Consider the following 15,851-nt stretch of genomic DNA (forward strand, 5'->3'; position numbering starts at 1 on the left):
GTTTTTTTTTTCAGAGACAAGTTAGCGTCAAGCTGAACCCCCCAGTAGTTTAACAGATTCAACAACGTCAATATTATAATCACGCACCAAAATAGAACTAGTCTCAGTCTTGTTGTTATAGAACTGTTGACTTCCGTTTTGTTATCAGGCATCTGTAGTTTACTCTCAGTCATGATGTGTGTTGTAGAACAGGGACAGCATCTTGTTTTGTTTGTGTGTCGGAGGGAGGGGGGGGGGGCTGGGGGAGGCTGGGGCTGGGGGCTCCTGTAGGTAAGCAAGTATTTTCTTTGTTGGTAATAATAGACTTGATGTTAATCAAGACAGCAGAAAGAGTAGAAGAAGAAGACAAGCAAATAATGTTCAGATTGGAAGCGTTTAAAAATACGAAATAAACTATTATAAAACTAAGAAGAGGAGGAAGCTAACTTTTCTGGAAGACTGTCTCAGATCGGGATATGCCACCCTCCAGAGAGGAGAACTTAGCACCGGAAAAAGAAGAAGAAAAGTCCTCCCGGTGGCTGGACTGTTGCTGGGAAGAAAACGTTACTTCCGGATAGGACACTAGCCATGCACCGGGTTCCTTAACTCCCTCTGCAAGAGCCGAAAACCTTATCCCAGTATTAACAAGGCAAGCTTATTTAGGAACGACTTTAAATTATTTTTAGCATATGTTTCATTAATTAAGTACTTACGATGGAGATTCTTAATAATGGGGTCAAAGGAAAAGGTTTTTTTTTTAAATTTGTTTTGTTTGAAGCAATTAGTTGGTCAGTGAGTGGGGTTTTGTTTGACCCCACAAACTACTACAGGGGAAACACCGGCAATATTATTGATCGGTAGAGAGTTAAGATCTCGAATGGATTTAATCCGTCCAAATCTCCACAAAAAAAAACTTCAAGTGAAACAAGAAGAACACAAGCGACAGCACGATTAAACTGTTGTCAATCGTATATTACTATTGGGAAAATGTATGGGTTGAGCATTTCTCTGTGAGAGCACCAAACTGGTGTGTGGGTTATATCATTAAGAAGGTAGGATCTGTATTATTTGAAATACAGTTAGGGAAACGGCAGGATCGTCAGACGTCGTCAACACCGAATAAGAAAGTGATATTTAGACACACCCAACACACAAATGGTAACAAACTCTGATCGGTGTCAGGGTAATGTTACTGATGATACGTTGGTAAACGACAATGATGGGCCTGAATTTGATGTGATCACTGACGCTGGTCAAGGTGTAGATGTACCTCCACATAGCGAAAATGAGGCACAACCACAGGTGAACGATTGGACCAGCAAAACGCTCATTCCCGTATGGTCTATGCATGACGTAATAGAGAACAACTTCATCACTTGATAATGTTAATATTGTATATATAGTCGCCTGTGCAATGAACGTTGGGTTAATTAATACCATGTTCAAACTAAGGGGGAAGGAGGAAGGGGGAAGGGGAGGGTGGGAGAGTGTGGTAACTCAAACCAAACGACTGATATAGCAAACCTAAAGATCATATTTCATAGCTTATCTTAACTCTGTTCTACTAGACGTATATCCCACGCTGGCCTCGTTTTGTAATTTATTGTTATAGATGTCTGCCTATTGGACAAAACAGGTAGGGTTACAACAAGATGGTACTATCGTTGCCCCTGGGGAAAATTATTTGGTAGGCTTTTTCGGAAGACTAGTTCCAAGAAGCTCCACTCAAATAAGTGATGAAACAATTCTGTTGATTTCAAGATGATTTATTCTCCCTGTGATACAATTTAAAAATTCAATTAAACGCTGTCACATTACTTCAAGATATTGATTGGATACAAAACAGGTATAAATTATATGGTCATGACAATAATCGTGAGCACTGTTATTCCTTTTCCTTGACTAATTTGCCACTATTAAAACTGTTCAGAAGTTGCAAAGCGTACGGTCAAACGTGATAGTACATCTGATCCGTAATTGGATCAATATAACATACTGCAGAACAACAGTTGCGAAGTTGTTACTATATTAACTGAACATTTGCTATCATCTTGTTGAAAATTGCTACTATATTCACAGAAAGATCTTAACATTTAGGTGGCAACTAAACGTGTCCATATCGTTGACATTCTCTCTTGCAGTTGTGAGTATTTATGACACATTTTTCTTCGGTACCATGTCATGATATCTTATAAAAACAGCCAGTAACTACGTAAGTAACAAATTGAAATCACCCTTCGACGTCATTTAAACAAGTACAAAATCAATGCATTCCAAAAGAATACTTAATTAGAATTATTAATTTCAGACCGGAATCGTATATGCAAATTTATAAAACCTGTTCAGAAGTTGCAAAGCGTACGGTCACACGTGATAGTGCATCTGATCCGTAATTGGATCAATATAACCTTCTGCGGAACAACGGTTGCGAAATTGTTACTATATTAACTGAACATTTGCTATAATCTTGTTGAAAATTGCTACTATATTTACGGAAAGAGCTTAACATTTAGGTGGCAACTGAACGTTTCCATACCGTTGACATTCTCTCTTGCAGTTGTGAGTATATTTGACAAAGTTTCTTCAGTACCATGTCATGGTATCTTAGAAATAGCCAGTAAGTACATAAGTGAAAAATTGAAATCACCCTTAGAAGTCATTTAAAAATGTACAAAATCAATGCATTCCAAAAGAATACTTAATTAGAATTCTTAATTTCAGTCCGGAATCGTATATGCAAATCTGCTCTTTTTTGTTACTACTTCATACTCGTCAGAGAAATACTTGATCAAAAATTACATATCACTACCCCTTCCAAACCTCCCAACCCCATACGTGAAGTTTCATAGATTATTATCAAAAAAGTTCGTCTCAACAATGAGAAAAAAGGTCCCGACTTTGAAAGTTCTTTGTCACCTTTCACATCGCTGATGGTCGAAGATTAATTTTGTCCAGCATCGTTGATGATCGGATTTGAGAATTGGCAGCTTTTAACTTCATACAGTTTAGAATACATCCAACACCATCTAACACCAATCGTCCGTGTTTCGAAAATGTTTTCACAACTGTCCTCTGTCAGTGTTTCTAACAGCTCCAACGTCATATACCCAGTACATGATGTTACTCCAGCTGGCTCCTTCAGATGTCACATTTCTTTTCTGCATGCGCTATTAAAACGATTTTGCATAGAGCGGGAAGACGTCCTGTTCCGGATGGATACTTCCGTGGAGTAACTAAGGATCTTCCGCAGTACATTGACATTGTCCTCATAGCTTGCTGCAGATGTGAAGATATGCTCTGTGACGTCCCAATCGATCGCGAGAAGATCGGCCACTTCAGCAGATATCTCCCTCTCTTCCTTAGGGATATCTTTTTTGTTCCCCAACAAGAGGATTGGAATGTTTTCGTTCGGTCTTTGCTCCTGTATTTCGTTGACGATTTTTCGAGCTTCTTCAAATGAGTTTTCCATGTCTAGAGAATATACCACTAAGAAAATGTGAGAGTTTGCTATATATAACTGCCTCATAGCTGGGAAGACGAAAGTCCCCGATGTGTCGAGGAAACGGACATTTTCGACGCCTTTATCGCTGGCCAAGCTCAATATAACAGTCTCGTCAAGAGTAGTTTTATGTTCCAGTGGAAATGTCTTTGATACAATTTGCGATACTATTGAGGACTTGCCAACAAAGGTTGCCCCAAAGATGGCAACTCGTAAGTGCTCAACTGTATCAACTTCGTTAGTAAAAAACTGTTGAGTACTTCGGCTGAAAGCACTGGAGTATGCGTTACCCATGATATATAAGAAGATGGAGAACTTTATAGATAAAAACGAAACCAAATGAAGAGCGCAAGGTATGCTGTTTCACAACCACACACTATCTTGACCAAACTAGGTTCCAATATTCCTTATATAACTGTGACTGGGATGATATCCATTTCAGAGTCGTCTTTCTTTTGTTAGCAAACCAAAACTGACTTCTTCAATTTATCGAAAATGTTGCACGACTGAGAGATATTTTCATGAACCGGTGTTTTTATTGCCAGAGATTGTTTGTCAAATGTTTTTTTCCAATCATGAGGGGTTTCTCTTGTTCTTTTTTCCTACTTTCATTCTTCAAATCCAAACTAGAGGCTGATGTGGGTGTTATTACGTTGTGAATCCTTATAATTTGAAACCCTATTGGCTTGTTACACGTATGGTTTTTTTTCGCATCATACTTTTTCACTTGTTTAAACTATTTACGGTGTTTTCTGATACCGCATGGGCATGTTCTCTGTGTGAAAACTGTGGCGTAACATAACGGAGTAATTAACAACGATAAAGGGTAGGCGGAAGCGGTGTACATTGACTGGCTTTGTACTATATTAGTGTGAAAAAGTCTTCGTCACCGGCGAAAACAAAAACAGGCGCTCTTTTTACGATATTTGAGAAGTGATTAAGAAAGTTATAGGGATGCGGACTGGGCGGGGTATTGGCAGGCTTTGTATTATATTCATGTGACAAAGTCTTCGTCTCCAGAGAAAACCCCCAAAACCAATCGCTGTTTTACGATGTTTCAGAAAAGAAGGCAAAAACATTTTTGCATAGTTACGTGATCACTGCCCTTACTCTACAAATAAGAGGAAATAGGCTGTCGAGAGACAGGTCGGGCACGAGGGACAATAATATCACCGTGCACCCTTTTCGTATTTTGCGGATGAGAGATAGGCAGGTAACAGGGAACTAGTACCCTACGAAACAGGGAACATCCTATCAAGTAATATGGGTCGAAGGGTGGGGGGGGGGGGCGGGTGTGTTGATGACAGGTAACAACTAACAGAGATCGACAACAGAGATTAGCATAACAAATTACAAGTTACAGGGGAAAGGGAAGACTGAGCACGCAGGGAAAACATTGACAGGTAGCAACAAAGAGGGAACAGGATTCACGTAACATGGGAGAAGGGAACAGGCTAATAGGTGTCAAGTAGCAGGGAACAGTAACGGGCAACACGTATTTCGTATTAAGTTGCGTCAGTTCAGCGGGCAGCCATGTATAAGTATAGGTTTGAGTGAGGCAATCCTAACGTTTGGCTAATGTTTACTTGTGACTTGCGACTAAGAGGAATAAAATCAATGACATTATGAAGGGAAAAGAAAGGAGAACAGAAATCCATGGTGACGGCTCAGACAACCGGGTATTCACACAGTTATGAAAGGAAATTTAGAGAGTGTTTAATAATACCAAATGAAAGCTATTACATAGATGTTTATATGTACATACTTACATATTTTGTTTCCATATTGTAGAGTACATTCCGCACACCAGTATCTAGTGCTTGTAAAATCGGTTTAATATGTTAATAGTACATACAAAAGTTGAATTATTCTTTAAACAACAGTTCCATAAAGATTTAATAATATTTAGTTCAGATCAATTTAAAAAACATAAATATTATTGAAATTTACGTGAAGTTAAAAAAAAGATATGAATCCAAATGAAATAGCCGAAAAGATCAAAAGACTGAAATAGGAAAACTCTGGGACTGAAAGAATCTATGAAAAGTAATATAGTTCACTGGAAACAAGTCTTTGTTGAGTCTAAGCGTGATGAGTAAGTTGAGTATAACTTACAGGTATGTCTTTACGTTTGCGAATCATTCACCGAAGGGAAAGTTATTCAATAAGTAAATTACAACAGTGGTTATAAATACAGTCGTTCGGGAAGATTAAAACGCTCGACGGCTGGGAAGCCTGCAAGGTTATCACGGATTGATTGCGGTGGATTAGGTATTGAAGATTAGGTATTTGAAGAATCACAAGTATAAGGTTAGGCAATATCAACGGAAAGTTAAGATTGAAATAAGTATATTGTGGTGGTAATATGCTAAAGGATTTGACAGGAAGTCTTTTATCATCAAAGGGTCCTATTTATGCAATAACTAACTGTAAAGTACATATATGATTTGGAAAATAAATTCATGAACAAAACAATTCATGTATTTATCGCTTAAACGATTGTCGGTAAACGACCTCACCCTTCTTTGAAGGAATAATTTCGCGCTCTGTTTAGTCTACTCATGTGGTTTCAAGCACAAGGTGTTCCACTATAACTCCACATCATTCTCATATATTGCTCAATCCTTTTTAATCATCCTCATAATCGACCCCTATATAAGTTACTCCCCCTTTGATATAATCACCTAAAATCTGTTTACCCTTCATTTCTACTCCAGAAATAAAAAGACGAAGTTTACTGGGAAATATACCTGTAGCTTGAAATATTCTTATCTTCGAAGAATGGAACGATTCTTGCAGATCGAATGGTATTTTAATATCCTCTTTATCAGGAAACACTACCTTGATCACTTTGTTTCCCCGGTCAATTGTTAGACGAAGTTGGCTTCTGCCGGTGATACGCTGTAGTAAGGTCGTGTCAGTGAGTGCACGAGAGTCACTATAGTACCTCTGCCAATTGACTGGTATCCCTTCTTGGTTCTTCATGGCCAATTTCAATTCCCGAATAGTTTTGATTGGTTTTGTTCTAAACGCCACTTCTGAAGGATGTTGTCCTGGACTTAATAAAGTAAATTTAAAAACAAAAGGCGGTTGAGGCTTGTGTCTTGGTCCAGCACGGGCCCCTTCATATGTCGTGTCGTGATCTTCATCCTCGTCAGACTTCACACTCTCAAGATTCAAGCTATCCCGTCGCTCATCTTGCCTTCGTTCGTTTCCATTTGTGTTTGGATCTCTCTGTGATGCGTAATTGGTATCTTCTCTACGACTTCGTTCTGCTGGCGACTGATAATGACTTTTACCTCCCAAAGGAGGCAAACGAGAGTCATCTTTTCTTTTCGTCAGGAGGGGGCCACCGTCTAGTGGCTGGAGATGGCCAAGTTCCGCTAGAACCTTATCTTGTTCAAGCAGGAGACGGCCTTTTCTTTCAAGTTCTAGCTGTTGTTCAACTAGTTCTGCTTCCAGCTCTAGCATTCGTCGTTCGGATTCAACTTCTGATATAGCTGATTCAAGACTTTGATCCGTAAGAGAATATTTTCCATTTCCCTTTTGGTCACTGACTTTATCACCTACCCTACGGTTCCAGTCGTTAATAAATTTTCTTACTCGAGCACTAAGATCTGTCAGTTCCTCCTGCTTTGTTCGAAAATCTTCAGCTAAACGTCTTTTCTCTGACTGAATCTTCCGTAGAACTCGATCAAGTTTATCATTTTCGTCTTCCATATCTTCCATTTTCCTTTTTATCTCTTCTTCCTTTCTTTTAGCTTCTTCTAGTCGAAATTTTAAGTCCATATCTTGCATCTTTATTTCGCTTTCCAAATCTCTTATTCTTTGTTCATCATTTTTTAGATCCCTCTCCTTTCGATTATTCCTTTCTTCTATAATCCTTAGTCTGTCTCGTTGATCTGAATTCACTCTTTTGTCGTTTTCCACCTGCTTCTCTCTTCTTTCAATATCAGCTATCTTATCCTTGATATCCAATTCGTCTTTTCTCATTTTCTCTGCTCTATATTTTAGTCCGTCCTCGGTCGCTTTGGACTTTTCTTTAATCACTTCAGCATCCTTTAGTCGTTTATTGATCTCCAATTCTTTTTCTTCCAATTCTTCCCGTTTCTCCTCAATTTTATTGGTATTTTCCACCAATTCCCTAACATATTTTTCAACGTCTTCGTCTTTTTTGTCTAATATCTCTTTACGGCTCTTCAGTTGTTCCTCTGTCTGCTCTACTTCTTTCATTCTTAACCCAAGTTTTGCTTCTTTCCGCTTCATGGCGAGAATTACATTTGTTAGTTCTTTTTCTTGACTTCCACCGTCTCGACTCATAGACCTTCCAACTTCAATAAGATTCCGTAGTTTTTCAACCTCATCCAATACGCTTTGCACCTTTTCCGCTGTCTTAAGGCTCCTCTGAGAGGGACTTCTCTCTGGTTTCATTTCTTCATTTGTCTCTGCCTCTTTTCCTGGCTCGTCTTCTTGCTCCTCATCTTCATCTTTTTCATCTATTACCTCCAAGGCACCTGGATTAAGATACGGTTTCAACTTCTCTACAATCCGATCAACAAGCTGATCAACTTGTCCGTCATTCGCCTCAATATTCTGATTTGTTGGTTTTGACTTCTCTTGCCCATTGTTACCTCCGGAGTGTTCACCGGTGGGATCATTACTATCTTCCTTAACCTTGGAAGGTGGTTTCTTTCTGTTCTGTTTCAAGAACTCTTGAAGAACGGCTTTAGCTTCTTCTTCGGTCATTGACATACCTGACTCCGCTCTGGATTCACGTTTGGATTGTGATGATTTCGGCTCCGCAGAAACGTCATTTGGATCGGTAGGTTGAACTTCGGATGTCGGTTTCAAGCTGTTTCTTGAGGCTCTTCGACTTTCGGTAGTCGGCGGACGGTCAGTAACTTTTGACGCAGGGCGACTTGAACCTGCAGCTGTAGAATTAGGAATTGCATCATTCGTAGGTTTTGTTGACGTTTGCGATGCCTGTGACGGACGATGCGAAGGGTTACCGTCTGCTGCTGGGGTTTCTTCTGTAAGCAGAGCAACAAACGGGACTGTTAATGTTCTAAAAATGTATGGTGTATAGATCACAATGGTGAAATCGCCGTTAGTTATAAGACATCTCATGGGTTAAATTCCTATATCGATTCCCTTGTCTTAAACTTAATCTTATCGTATCAGGAACGGATCATGTTACAACGTAGGGTGTGGCCCCTGGGTCTTCGACGCGGACTACCATGTCGGATGAAATGTAGGGGGGGGGGTGGTCCTCAAAAAATGAACGTCAAATTATTTAATCTGATGCGTAAATATACTATAAATTAAATTTGTTACTAGATCTCAACAGAGGATTTTGCTAATAACTGCTTTTTACATATTTGTTCTGAGGTGGAAAAAGGAGGTTGAACCACGCCTGCTCCCTATACCTGCATAGTGCTGATAAATAAGAAAGAGTGGTAAGATTGTGCTTCAAAGAATTCAAGAGTGAGAATAACATGAAATGTTATTAAAAGTATAAGTCTATCACTTGTTTATATCAAGATACCGTACCTTTAGGTGGATCAGTCTTTTCCATGATGTCAAATCGTATAGATATCCTAGTTCCCAAAATTATTGACTTCACTCAAGAAAGGACAGTAGTATGCAGATCAACGACAATGGATCCAGCTTCGGTTTCCTTGAATGACAAATATCTCGAGATGGCGCTACGTAAGGGGAAAAAGAAACAAAAAGGAAAGATTTGAATCAAAGGTCATTACCACAATCTTTGTCGAGGACTGAATAACCTTTCATTTCGCACTAAATTGGGGAAAACACCATCTTTACCCTTTTTTGTAACTTGGGTTAACTAAAACAAACTTCAATATTTTTTTCAGTCTGATAATAAACCACTGTCTTTGACGAATCAAACTGTTTGCTTGACGAAGTTGGTAATTTACTTTGGGAAGCGATATTCATTGTATCTTTCATAATTTATTGTTCGAACTCAAACATTCGCAAAAATGGCACGTCCATCTGCAACTGACCCTTTTTTTTTTTAAATGTTATTTTCAAGATATGACACTTGCAAGTAATAAGATGTTGAGATGCTTTTTTGAAATGTCCAGACAATTACATCTTCATTTGTTTGTTGGTAACTTGTGCAACATAATCCATCTGATCTAAACGAGATTCAATTTTTTTTCCTCGTCATTTGACAAAAGCGCCTGTATTTCAAAGCTAATCGATTGATGAAGATCATTTAATAAATTTGATTTGCTTTTGTTATTCTTTACGCAAATAAGATGTATAATGTAATCCACATTGCGTAGAGATAGCGTTTAATCATCAAATCATGTTTCTGGAGCTATTTGACTCATTGAGACCCATTTTTGTATTATATTTGTCTTTCTCATTGTTTGTGGTGCGGAACAATCAATTCATGAACAATTATTTATTTCACATTTAACCTTATAAAAATCACTGTTTTCTGTCACGACTTCGCCACTTCGGTCTATTTAGATCTATAGTCTAATTCATCATGTCAAAAATGTGTTCATGGTTTTCTTGTACCCCCCCCCCTCCACCTCCCTCCTTACCTTGCTTCCTAAGTCCGCGTGCAGTGAAGAAATGGTTCGTCGTGATCGCCCGAGCGGGCGAGCTCAGTTGTTAGCTAAACATTACATATACGCCTAAAGTTACACAGTTTAAGGCCCACGATTTTGCCAAAAAACTAGATTTTCAAATCGAGACTCGTTGAACAGTTTGTTAAAAGCACTTTTCTCTTCATCCGGGTAAGGTTTCATATGCATCTTCTAACATGTGGCTAAGATTATAGGAACATGGCGAAAACAGTACACATTAGATCGCTCAGTGACCGTGCAACATTTAACCTGATCATGTGTGGTATCTCTTCCCTTTACAAGGGACTGGTGATACTCACTAGACGTGACATTGTCATGATCATATGGTTACAGTCTAGATGTAAGGGGACTGTATGGGCTTGTGAATGGATCAAGTTGTTTGGTTATCGTGCCCAGGCTCTAGTTGGAGATGCCACCGCCTGTATCCACTCGGTGATAGCACTGCAAGGCAACACCCTGCAAGCACCGCGTTTCCCCCTCTGTATATCCTCACTGGCATGAACTTGTTAAAGGGATATTCCACTGACATAAATTCATTATTTCCAAAATATTGCTGGTAGTTTGCACTTTATAGTTCAAAATCACTTCCTAATGGTAGTTTTGTTTATCGTGGAGATACAAAATTCTATACATTTCGTGAAAATGTCGATGACTGCATCTGGCAACTGAAGAGTTAGTAATGTCAGCATGACACTTGAGATGAAAATGATTGTGTTTCGGTTCAATAGGTACAAATCCGGCAGATTCTCATGGCTTTATCAGTTCAAACTGGTAAAGGTGAGTACCCGTTAATCAGTTAAAAGTGATGTGTGTTATAATTACGTAACATGTGTTACAATTATGAACAGGTGCTACCGAGAAAGACTTACAGACAGAAAATACTAAGCACAAAATACTATGCATAATGATTGACTGGACTAACCAAACTACTCTAAAGGGATTCGACAATAACCACAAAGTTAACAGAAAATGGATGACACAGCAAAACGCTTAAAATCTGCAATTTGAACCATCTTTACAAGGTATATTTACTAGTCAAACATAGGGACAGTTGTTTAGACTCTTAACCAGTCATTAGTTTTAACAGCTTGAAGTAAGTTTCCACAGCAGAATCTGCTGACAGGTCTAACGGTGTTATACACACTTCAGTTATATGATTAACGGTGTTGTCTCATTCACTGTACAAACTGATCAAGCCATGTACATTGGGTGACAAGTTACTTACTTACAGAGCAAATTCATATTTCTTACAAACAAGTTGCTCGATGAAGAAATTCTCAATGAACTTTTTGAAGGTGAAACACTTATACGGTATGCTATAACTAATCAAAACCAATATTGTAATACGACAATTTTTTTTTCGAAGAAACATGTTCTGATGAAATCACAGACAACCTGCAATGATCAAATTCTAAAAGAGAGGAAGGGTTTTTCTGGTAAAATAGTTTGCATTGAAATAATCATATCAAGAGTTACGAACAAGAAGAAAAAGGTATTGCTCAGGGATATCCAATAACTGGGTAGAGCCCTGCTTCTCAAACTGTGTACTTCGCAATGTTGTCATTTTCTTAGCGTAGAGCCGGGATCTAAATATTTATTTAAAATCACCAAATATAAATAAATGCTCACGGGTACTCGATGATTAAACTGCTCATTGACTGATATTCACGAGACCTCGATAAGTATAACACATATTTATCAAAACTTGGGACATAACTCACCACAGCCATGACAGAAACCATTGTTTATCGATCGTTTTCTTGATTTTTTCCCCTTTCTTTCTCGCTACACAGCTTGCTAAACCCCATGTAAAAAGTACGGCGACCCATGTTAGGTAACGAAGGCTTTGGTTCAGTATAAGCAAGGGAATAAAACACTGTCTCATGCCATGTATACCGGTAGCATTGTCTGCCACTGTTATATACCCCTTTTTTCAATACATGTGATTTTTTCCCCTTTCTTTCTCGCTACACAGCTTGCTAAACCCCATGTAAAAAGTACGGCGACCCATGTTAGGTAACGAAGGCTTTGGTTCAGTATAAGCAAGGGAATAAAACACTGTCTCATGCCATGTATACCGGTAGCATTGTCTGCCACTGTTATATACCCCTTTTTTCAATACATGTGACCTTGCCATATCGCATCCCTAATTTGAATGTGTGTTGTATGTATTTATACTTGTCGCATTATTCAATATGGCATCGAGCAGCAATACATATTTTTCATAGCAAACGTAATTTAACAAAAATTAAAGAACAGTGTTTATATACGAGTGATTTCTTCTTCTTTTTTCTTCAGAAACGATGCAAATTTTCTGGCCGGTAGTTATGATCTCGATATACTTAATGGCAATAATGTATTTAATGGGCACAATTTGAGGTTAGGCCCGGTAAGCCTGCATGCATTGCTGTTAAAATTGTGGTAGGCCTTTATAGGCTAAGCATTAAGGTTTGATGGATTTAATATTTGATCTAGTTTCAATACATAAAACAAAACAAATTGATTAACTATTCTTTATTTCTGGCAGGCGCACGGCCAGCTATTTTACAAACAGCTTTCGAATATCGTCACAAGTGGCAGATATGTTTTTTTTCTTAACACAAGTTTGTCTTCGCATTGAATATACAATTTCAAACTATATATACATACCACAGACTGCCCAATGTACATTCAGCGACCGTCAGCATATTTTATACTCAATTCAATGTAAGCACTTGGGGTTTTAAGAATACATTTCGTGTGTGCAGTAGTCTTTAATTATATTTGCCTTCTACTTGGTTGCAAGCATAGCTCAATTTATCGATTACATTGAATACAACGTAACCGTTACATAGATATATTGATATATATATATATATATATATATATATATATATATACAAATACAAATACTATATTTCAGTCGTACAATAATATGGTTAACACCTCTAGTCCTCTAGTATAACTGTATATACAGCACTATAACACACGACCAGAGCTGCTAAACGTGAGAAAACGGAAGGAAAACAAATAAACAAGAAATCGACTAGAACATTATTTTTTAACGTGTTCAGTACAAACCTTATTCTGGTTGTCTCTTATCTCAGAAAACGGCTCCAGACGGCTCCAAAAAAGCAGTGGTTTGATTCTCAATCCATGATGACAGATCTGTAAATGTTTCAGAAAACAAATCAACCGAACAACATGCTATCAACGAAATATCCATAGACGCATTATGATCCTCATGGCAACCATTCATTGATTTTGTTCGGTCTTTATTATCATTAGTTGAATAACGCTACAATTATTAATATCCGAGGCGTGTTGCCGCCTTCGCGGATCAATCCGTTCGCACTGAGCAGTGTTATTAACAATATGTAGGAGGTGTATAGGATAGTCTGCTGAATTTAACCGCTATATTACATATTTGGTAATATGAAACTTTTGTAAATCTTAATTAATATTTTTTCTCTTTTTTTTAAAAACTTTTCATCTGGTCGTTGTAAAGCTTAGCTTTTCTTCATGTAAAATAGTGCATTTACCTTTGTAAGAATTGAGATATAGACTTTACAAGAATTGATTTAATATTTCGTTTGTTAGAAAATACATGCCAGTTCATGAATATCCCGGTTCCTTGGCAACGGTATATTGACATGAGTGGATGGAAGCAACACTTTATTGTAGGCCGTTTGTTATGTAGATGCAAGTATATGTGATGATCACATGCATGTTAATTATATACCTTTGGTATTATGTTACCATGGATAAGCCGTAAATTTATCTACTTTGTTTCAAAACGGACTGAATAAATAACCTGCAATGGACTGATGTGATGGTTAAAACATGATGTGATCTACTTTGATATATAAGATGCCCTGGTTGTCTAGGTAACATATTCAAAATAATACACACATATATATATATCTATATATATATATATATATATATATATATATATATATATATATATAAATATACAAATAATATATATATATATATATATATATATATATATATATATATATATATATATATATATATATATATATATATATATATATATATTATATATATATATATATATATATATATATATATATATATATATATATATATATATATATTATTTGTTAAAGGGTTTATACCCGAAACGTCGTGTTTCTTTTCTTTATTAGTACTTGCAAACTTTGCATTTATTTCCACTAGAATTCAGTGCTACGCAGAACATTGCCTATATATATATATATATATATATATATATATATATATATATATATATATATATATACATACATTTATGTACATACCTTTATATTACAGTTTTATTAATAAATTCTAATAACTGAACCAGAACATGTTCTTTAAAGCCATTTGGATGGCTGCATTCAAGACTATTTGTGCTTGGCAAATTGTGTACTGCATCGAAGCATATTAATTGAGGCCATCAAAAGTTTGTTGACGTCCAATATTGAGTTTTCTGTTGCATCTGGGTAACTGGCATAATGCGCTGTGTGTTAGACTAAGTAGTACCACCACTTTCACTGTAACAACACTGTAACAACTAAGATGTTTTTAAGTTTCGTTGAAAGGGGCAAATCAAAGAAATCACCTCATGGTCGAGGGAGGGGGGGGGGGGTCATTTAATAAAACTGTTTTTATTAACTTTTTGAGTCTTTTAATGGCAGCACACTCTGCCCTTTAAATGCATTTTAATTGTCTTCTATTTGCCTGTGAATGCATCAACAAATTTCACCAAAAGTTATAATCTCCCTCTAAAGTGGAAAAATACATCATCTTAATTTTTTCGAAAGGAAAATGGTTTATTCATACTTTAAATTATAAAATATACAAAAACCATTCGGATGGAAACATTTTACTTATAAAACAGAAATCAATGTTGATGCTGCTTACTTGTATTGATTGATTTGTCATTTACAAATGAGTTTTAAATGTACTTGTTCATACAGTATCCGCAGTGTTGTCGTAATAAGCTTAATTATAAACCTGACAAAAACTGCATGTTTATGCGTTTTGATGCAATCAAAAATATGAATTCATATCAAAGAGGAAAATGGTGTATCGTTGGTGTTAGGAGTAAACTGAAATCGTTGCTTTCTACATTACAATTGTCATATGAGGTAAATATAATCCACGTATTTTCTCCCCCCTTTCAGTTATTTATAAGATTTAAATTGAACAACCAACAAATACTAAACGGAAGCGTATATAATACTGTCGTCCTTGTTGTTCACTATATTGTCTTAAGCAGCATTGCATTTACTACTTCAAGGAAAACAGAAGAAATAAAACTACAATAAAAAAGACTGGCAATCTCCTGAGTCATATTATCAATTACCATATAAAGAAAACGTCTACTCTCCTTGTATTTTTTGTACCGCCGTTCCGACCAATTTCGTGCCCAACTGTGAGTTCAACAGATCATTGTTCTATTTTAAAGTCGTACCCCATTTTCTCAAGAAAAATGTCGATCGCGAAAAGGGTTTGGGTTTTTGCATCGTTCTTCATTATACTGCCACCAATTAGCGTCTTCTGCTCCGTGAAAGAGGTGAGGTCAACTCATTATGTATGTATGTATATATGTATGTATATGTGATCTTCCCGCAAGCAGGAACTCGCGAAAGAAGCCATGGAGGCTTGTAGACTCGCAAGCTGACCGAAGCCAATCTCTCGGCACACATCCATTTAACGTCCATGTCGGGAAGTTGTTATTTGAACAACACCCTTGCCAGACGACACACATTGCTGTCGGC

The 15,851-nt window shown here is 37.1% G+C and overlaps 2 protein-coding genes across 2 annotated transcripts; both read right to left on the reverse strand.

The window, feature by feature from the left end:
* Positions 1-3,124: 3,124 nt before the first annotated feature.
* LOC139977960 (GTP-binding protein Di-Ras2-like) lies at positions 3,125-3,772 on the reverse strand. Its single transcript, XM_071987775.1, has one exon. It carries the CDS (start codon positions 3,770-3,772, stop codon positions 3,125-3,127), a length of 648 nt encoding a protein of 215 aa, XP_071843876.1.
* A 9-nt stretch (positions 3,773-3,781) lies between these two features.
* Positions 3,782-13,416, reverse strand: LOC139977856 (uncharacterized). Its single transcript, XM_071987549.1, has 3 exons — positions 13,162-13,416; positions 9,029-9,183; positions 3,782-8,508 (listed from the first exon to the last, which is right to left on the reverse strand). The coding sequence occupies exons 2-3, from the start codon at positions 9,051-9,053 to the stop codon at positions 6,107-6,109; spliced, it is 2,427 nt and encodes an 808-aa protein (XP_071843650.1). The 5' UTR covers positions 9,054-9,183; positions 13,162-13,416; the 3' UTR covers positions 3,782-6,106.
* Between the last annotated feature and the right edge of the window lie 2,435 nt (positions 13,417-15,851).

The sequence above is a fragment of the Apostichopus japonicus genome, chromosome 2 (assembly GCF_037975245.1).
Source record: "Apostichopus japonicus isolate 1M-3 chromosome 2, ASM3797524v1, whole genome shotgun sequence".
In the NCBI taxonomy this organism is placed as follows: Eukaryota; Metazoa; Echinodermata; class Holothuroidea; order Aspidochirotida; family Stichopodidae; genus Apostichopus; species Apostichopus japonicus.